The sequence below is a fragment of the Gavia stellata genome, chromosome 6 (assembly GCF_030936135.1).
Source record: "Gavia stellata isolate bGavSte3 chromosome 6, bGavSte3.hap2, whole genome shotgun sequence".
NCBI lineage: Eukaryota > Metazoa > Chordata > Aves > Gaviiformes > Gaviidae > Gavia > Gavia stellata.
Genome location: NC_082599.1, coordinates 25351109 through 25359142, shown reverse-complemented (window position 1 = coordinate 25359142; position 8034 = coordinate 25351109). Strand labels below are relative to the sequence as shown.

The window sequence follows — 8034 nt, the reverse complement described above, 5'->3', positions numbered from 1 at the left end:
ACCCACTAAAATAAAAAGTGTAAAGACAGAGGAAAGGGAAAACAGAGTGTGAATGAAAGGAAGGTCTGAGAAAAACAGATAATTAGCAGAGATATTATGGCTCTCAGGCTTCGGTTATGCTGTTTCCCTACTTTCATTTTGTTTATATGTTGCATCCCTTTTATCTCTTTTGTTGCAAAAGCATGGAAGAGGGAAAGTTCATACTGGAAATGATAAATGCCTTTGTTCACATACCTGAGAACCAAAGATATGATATTACCTCTTTCTACAGCTGTTTTCCCAATTACTTGAGGCTACACTGAAATACAAAGACTTTCTATTGATAAGCCAAATCCAGTATTTCTGTAAAAGTAAGAAATTCTGACATACAGGAAAGCAGAGAAGGCTGCAATTAATGTATTGAAATAAGGATATTTTCCATCCAATTAATTGCTCTAATGAACACAGCAAAAAAAAGCTTCAGTAATCTGAAAAGTCTGGGAACTGTTTGGGCATGTCTGCATTTTCTATTAAGCTTTAAGGCTGCTGTCCACAATAGTCTCATTAAATTAACAGTCTGGTCTTTAACTGTGTAAGCAAAATTATACAGTATTAGATATCCAGCTTGACATTTTGTATAAATTATAGCCTACACTATAAAGTTAAGGCTTACTATATGGCAAATCTGGTTAAGATAAATTTGACCACAGTTGTTACCTTTTGATGCCCACAACCATGGCTCAGGAATGACAAGCTAACACAGTGTATAAGATTGCACGGATTTCACTCGACCTTCTCTTTGAATGTAAGACAACTATTCTCCAGCAATGCAGCACCCATTCCATATTCTCAAAATATTTTTGTTCTCCAAGTACTCTGCTGTCTTTGAAATTGTAAGAAAGGTTGCCCCTCCTTCCCCTTTTGTTAGAATACGTGACAGCCCTTCATACAGTGTAGCAGGTGCTGAAGAAAAATGCTTTTCTATTAAGTCAGGAATGTCACTACTTGGGTCGTGAGACAGCAGGCAGACCTTCATCATTTTTGCAAAAGTTATCTCCAGGGAAAACCATCAGCATGTTTTATTTCCACACTATCAACTCACTCTTATCACAGACCATCATTCTTCAAAGACAGACATTTGAGTAATACTTAAGACTTGACAAAAGCTGACAGATGAAGAAACATATGAAATTAAACATAGTGCCTAGTAATAAAGTGCTAAATACAAGTTAAGAAAAAAGGAAAACTGGCCTATTATTCCATTAACACTAATTACAATACAGATTCAGGAACTGGGAAACATTTTTATATAAAATCCTGAGAAACTGTTTACAGAGGTAAAAACAGTGAACGAATAGAAGTGAACACTGTACCAAAAATCAGTGATAAGAGATAGTTACTAAAGCCTAAGCAGAGACAATTTTTTTTGGCACTGGATGGAATGGCAGTTCACCTCATCACCCACAGGCAAGATTTAATTCGACCACACCTATGTGGTGTTAAGATTTTATTCTTCTGTCAGAAAAACAGCAAAAGCACATCCTTTCCCTTCTCCCAAACTCATACTTGATAATTTCCTTTAAACCAAGTTAATTTAAAATTGTACGGAACAACAAAACTAAACAGAACCAAATGAAAGATGTTAAAGTATTTATTTTAGGAACCTTGATAAAAACATAAACATCTTCAATATGGTATATTTGTTTAATGGATAATATACAGCAAGGGAGGTTATTTAAAGTGTACAGAATAAATGGGAACTTGCATTAGACCGGGGGGGAAGAAGAGCTCTTTGCTTGTTGCATCATATTGATAAGCTAGTAAAAATGCTCAATGAAACACCTCTATGAGAAGAGAGAGGAAATAAATCACATTATGGAAATATCAAAAGAACAATAAAAGAATAAAAAAATACTGCTTTCTTGCTGTACTGGGTCTGGCTGGGATGGAGGTTACTCTCTTCATAGCAGTCTATATGGTGCTTTGCTTTGGGGCTAGAAAAGTGCTGGTAACAGACCAGTGCTTTGGCTTTTGCTGTTGCTTGCACAGCATCAAGGTTTCCTTTCTCCCCACTCTTGCAAGTAGGCCAGAGTGGGCAAGAAGCTGGGAGGGGACACAGCTGGGACAGCTGGCCAGAACTGACCAAAGGGATATTCCAGGCTGTACATCATGCTCAGCAACAAAAACTGAGGGGAGGATGGGCAGAGATCTAGTTCTGCAAGGTGGTGATTGGCTTTGCATGACTTGTTCCCCCATCTTCCTTTTCTTCACTTAAACTGTCTTTATCTCAATGCAAGAGTTTTCTTGCTTTTGCTGTTCCCATTCTCTCCCTCATCCCACTGTAGGGAGGGAAGAAGCAGCTAGGTGGTGCTTGGCTGCTGACCAGGGTCAAACTGCAGAGTCTAAGCAACTTTTTTCAGGTTTTTTTTGTAATTATAGATTAATCTTACAGAAGAAAGTCTTCACAGGCCAATGTTTCTTCTTAAATTTAGGCACACATAACTATGTTTATTTCAAGAATGACCTTCTTCCAGTTTTGCTAACTGAAATAACTTCTTTTTCACATCAGTGATATATCTAAAGTACATATTAACCCTTAGACATTACCCTCTTGAAGATCTTCTTCCAGAGGAAAAAACTCCACCCAATTCTCAAAGTGTAAATATGTAAGTATTTTCTCATCAGCTATTTCTGCTAGGTGAAGCTGTACTGCCATGTTGCCTTCTATTTTTATTAAAAAAGATTAATAGGGAAAAATCTTTATTTAGGAACATGGAAACAACGGTTTAAGTGGGAGTTAAGACTGAATTCAAACACATGATTGTGACTATTACCCACCTACATCAAGTAATAAAATACAGTTTTAAGAGGAAGGAAGATACTGTTTCACACTTAAATGTCACCATAAAAAAAATTAAATCAAACATTTCAACAACCAAAAGCATTTATAAAAAAGTAGTTCCATATAGGTAGAAGATAGAAACATGTATTTCATGAAGTCTTTAATCCACTCCTAGTTTTACAACTAGGAAAAAAAACCTTTTGGGGAAAAAAAGAACCCAGAAGGCAAATGAAAAGAAACTATCTTCCTGTATTCTGGAGTTTCAGCTCTAGTGGAAGGTGCTCAGCTTTATTCATTCTCAAATCTGCTGTATGGATTATCAGAATCCTGGAGAAGACCTGTAAAACAAAACAGGACTGCATTTATAATTTTCTTACCACTATTACATAAAAACCTTGAGTTACTGCCCTCACTGTAATAGGTACTCCATATAACAAAACTAAAAGGCAATTCTTGCCTTGTAATAGTTGCTCTATTACCCAAACACTCAAGCATAATAATAAATTGAAAGTGTTCTTAAGCACTCTTATTTCTCAGACTATTATCATGAATAGGTATTTCAAGACTTAGCAGGGAGAGAACATTTCTCTATGAAAAATTCTTACAGAAAAAAACATCTCATTTGTGAGGTATATCCTACAAAAAGCATTTGTGAGAGCACAAAGTATACAAAAATTTAAGCATAGAGATGGCTCAGGAAGAACATTCAGATTGGCCAGTTTATAAATTCAAGTTATTATAAGGTTGTCATCCTTTTAGAATGTAAGATGCTGCTACTTTGACTTAGTTCTACTTCAATTATACACAATGATTGTCACGTTCGACTACTTACAGCATTTCTGCAACTGCTTAATAATATCTAAGAAGATCACTTCTACATGCACTAAAACCTCTGGGGACCAGAACAAGAGCATCATTTAATCCAGGTTGCAGCATGCTTCCATCATGAAGATTCTTAGTGACTTTACTAGAATACTGTCACAGAAAGCATTGCAAAGCCATCCAATTATATGAGTGTCTGGATATGCATACCATCTTCTGTAAGGGTTAGTTGAGCAATCTGTTCCAAACAGCAATTATTTCAAAGAGACTTTAAACCACACACCAGATTTGGGTTAGGCAGAAGTGCATACTGAAAATAAAGGAGTCCCATGAGAGTCCAGAGGCTGACCTTTTGTTGTGAAAGAACAGGAACACTACCGCTATCTTTTCCACCAAGATTTTTATACTTCTGTCTGGCAAGCCTGGGCTCTTCTCTAGCTCATTTGTTTAGGGCATGGAGACAGAACACAGCTAAGCCAAACAACTCCAATTCACAAATGTTCAGAGTCACAATAGTGGAAGAGAAAAATTACACTAGTCACTGCCCAATCTTGTAAGAACTCCCCTCAGACCTTTTCATACCATACCTCTTTTCCACATGCATCTGCACACAAGATACTGGATATTCACTGTTCTATCTGAAAGTCAAAAGCTAATGGCAGACTGAATGCAGACTGTACTTTTGTCTACCTTGTTTCAGTTGTTGCACTTCTTTTGAACTGCCAGGTTATTTTAAGATGTCAGTCAAGAAGCACAACTGCTTAGTGCTGATTATTATATCAGTAACTGCAACTAATTACCTGAAAGGGAACAGCAAATATTAAGGAATAAGTACGAAGAATCCTACAATTACTCAAATTGATGAGACTACAAGCAGTCAATTCGTAAAAACTTAGTATCAAAACCAGCCCTCATAGGTAATGGCCCTTACTTGTCAAAGAAAGGGTAAGCCAGTCACATTTATAAAGCTTCGGCCAGGTAACATGAAATACATTCTATTTACCTGGTATAGTACCTTGCAAAGGTACCACCCCATTCTGTAACTGCTTTTAAAAAAATAACCTTTTAAGCATTTGTGCAATAAGAGTATGGTTAGATGATAGCGTTGTCAAGAATTATCTCCAATATTTTGAGACCTGGAAATTTTTATATTTTTAAACTTTTAGAAAGCAGTTACTTCTCAAATTTTAATCTTACCTTTCATGCGTTTAAACAGAGTTGTAATGTCTGTTAAGCCTACTCTAGCTGACAAGTAAGTTAACACACAATAAAAAGCTCTTATCCTTGGCCTACTATTCAACCTTTAGTACCTTCAGGTAACATTCCTCCATTAATATAACGCCCAACCCAAATACAGAGAAGAAACATTTACTTTATTTCCAGACCACTACCACCCACTCCTTCCTCCAGACATGTTAATACTTTGGCAGCTAATATCTACAGATCCTAATGTATTTAGTTACCTAAAGACAACTGAGTAGTCCAATTTTCAAAACTTTTTGCAGTACTTCTGTATTTCACCCTTTCCAAATACAAAATATATCTACACACCATTTACAGAAAATTAGCAACAGTACTAGAAGTTATCATATTTTTATTACAATTGGCATTTCATAAACTCCCCGCACTCATTAAGTTCCACTTAGAAATCAAGGCATCAAACTTCAAAAAATTTTCCATAGTGGCAAGAGGTGGTACCAGTATCCCTGACAAAATTAACCTAGGTTGCATACTTCTCTCTATAGTCTGGTAAATACTTATTATGTCTGTCTTGTATTTCATTCAAGATACCTACTTGACACTCCATAGGTCTGAAAGTAGTACAGTAAAACAATAGACACTGTTCTCTTGCAGCTTAAATAGCTGAAATCCAATGGAAACGATGTTCTACATCCAGTAGTGCCAATTTCAAATTAATCAGAGGATGGCATAAGATTACTGATAAACTTTTCCTATTTTTGTTCCTCAGAATGGTATACTTTTATCTGTCTCTGCCTCAAAACACTCAACCAAAAGCCATTTTAGATAACTAGTCCTCATATTTCAAGTGAATGTGTCATTTTTACTCTTTATTGCAAATGCCATTCCCAGTAGTACTTGCTTTAATTTTACTGAATTATGTTTAGGAATTAACAGATATAAACATACTAATGCCTGATTGGTGGTAATTAAGTTAAAGTTCTCTGATCTGTTTTATTGTACAATACTGGAACTAAACAGGCCTTAAGAACTATGGGTCAATCCAGTGTGAGTATTATCAGTTGCGACTTCGGTAATTTATCTCCCAGGAAAGAAAGCATTCCAAAAGAAATGGCAAGCCCTCCTTTCAAATGAGGATAACCAGAGGTTACAACATCTGATAGACCTTACTCAGTCTTGCTTTCAAATCTGCATCCAGTGTTTAAATTTCTTTTATCCTCAGCATTCTAAGTAAATCGTAAGATTACATTAAGTGAGAGGAGGGAGACAGCAGCTCATCACTTGCACCAGTTCTTACTGAAGAAGTTGTATCAGGCTCCAATAAGCAGACAAAAGCAATCTAGAGAGACATACAAAAAAGGAGCATGACAAAAAGCTCCTGTCAGCTGCCACAGCTGCTTTTAGCCTTGACACTCAAAGAGGAGCTGCAAGCCTATGCTAATTGGATAGCATGTCTGGTTCAGCTAAAGCTCGTGTGCTGCCTTGAACCAGACATAAGTTGTCCTGCTCAACTGTTTCCCCATTTGACATGAGAGCAACTACCCAACTTGTAATTTACACTTAGAGGTTCAGTGAAGCTAGATGTTCATAGGTTCAGGAGTATTGTTTACAATAAAGTCCATTACATACTACTACTGAACTTGAATATTGACACATAGGACACTTACAAGAACTTTAACATCTTTCTTCTATTTACCTGCATTTTGAGGTTAATATTTGACCTACTTAGCAGTATTTAAGAAACACTCAAAAATTTGAAAGGTATAGTAGTCAAGCATTTTTATCAGTTTGTATGAAGTAATGAGGCCTCCTAATATGTACGAAATGACAAAGCATTTGTAAGAAATTAGTACCTCTTTCTAGCATAGTCATTCATATTATGTACTATGCTAACTATGCAGCTTCTCAGTCCTGTGACGAGGGTCAGATTTCAATATCAGCCCTGCCCAAAAACAGAATTAACAAGCAAAATACTTACAAGACACTGTATATGCTGCAAAAAAACCTGAACTAGTTTGTGATATGCTATGTCTCTTAACCCCTTATTACACTTTTCATCTTTATTTTTAACCCCCAAATTAACAACTCTATTCTTAACATACAAACTAAATAGCTTTAAGTGTATAGCAATACAAGGTTTCCTTGCTTTGCATTCAGAACACTAAAGAAGGTCAAGATAAAGCATCTATCTTGAACAGAAGGAACATTTACTGTGACAAACTACTGAATATAAAAATCAATGTCCCATATGAAATAAAGGAGATAGGATTACATATCATTAAATTAGCTCATCAAAACCTTTGTAGAACTGAAGCAAGTAGTGTGGAAGTCCAAAATCATGAAAGGCAATAATTTTTTAAAAATGGAGACAGAATCCTTCCACTAATACCAGGCAAAATCCTGAAATAAATAAATAAAGCAGCTTCTCACTAATGCTATACTGAACATACAATAGCAGCAAATGCAGTAGCAATTAAATTGTAGTTCCTTTGTATACTATACAATCTGCAAAGTACTCCGAATCCTACTTTACAATTTTCTAACAGTCAACATATAATTTGTGTAATCATATCACATTCATATGTGAGCAAATGAAAAATACTATTAAATTGTGCAACAAAGAAACAATTCAAAGTGTGTATTCCTGGTTGCTAAAGCTCTCTATTGCTTCCAATGCTCCCAAAGGACTGTGGCTAGAGTGACACCTGCAATGCATTATAAATGTGTAATTACCATTTAAATGGGGTAAGGAAAGCTGGTGGATGAAATGGGAAAAGGCATTCTCTTAAAGCCAACCAAATACTGAAGTTTCAGGCATGATCATCTTAATCTACAGAGTCAGGTTAAAAAAGTCATTGTCATTCTGCCACTCATCCATGCCTACTTAACTGAGAATCCTCTCTGTAGTGCCTAAGAGTGTATAATAATCTAGTGTCCCCATAATTATTTGCAGCAATTTTATTAGATTATATTTAATATGCTAACATACGTATTTACTAGACAGTGAAAAATTAAGACAGAAGATCCAAGGCTATAGCAAGACTTAGTCTATTATGTCTCACTGAATTATTTTGACAACCATTTGCCTGTATGTTATCAGAATGTAAACTATATACACCAGCAATAATATTTAGGGATTTCAGAATTTATATTTTGTCTTTTTTTCCTCAGTTATCTGCATTCTTTCAGTA

At 35.7% G+C, this 8034-nt stretch overlaps 1 protein-coding gene across 1 annotated transcript in view; it reads right to left on the bottom strand.

Moving 5' to 3' along the window:
• Window positions 1-1614: 1614 nt before the first annotated feature.
• The window catches only part of LOC104259249 (pituitary tumor-transforming gene 1 protein-interacting protein), a 31664-nt gene continuing 25244 nt past the window's right edge, over window positions 1615-8034 (bottom strand). The window contains exon 7 of the mRNA XM_059818816.1: window positions 1615-3159. Coding sequence (XP_059674799.1) covers window positions 3110-3159 — 50 coding nt within the window. The 3' untranslated portion in view covers window positions 1615-3109. The remainder of the gene's footprint in view (window positions 3160-8034) is intronic.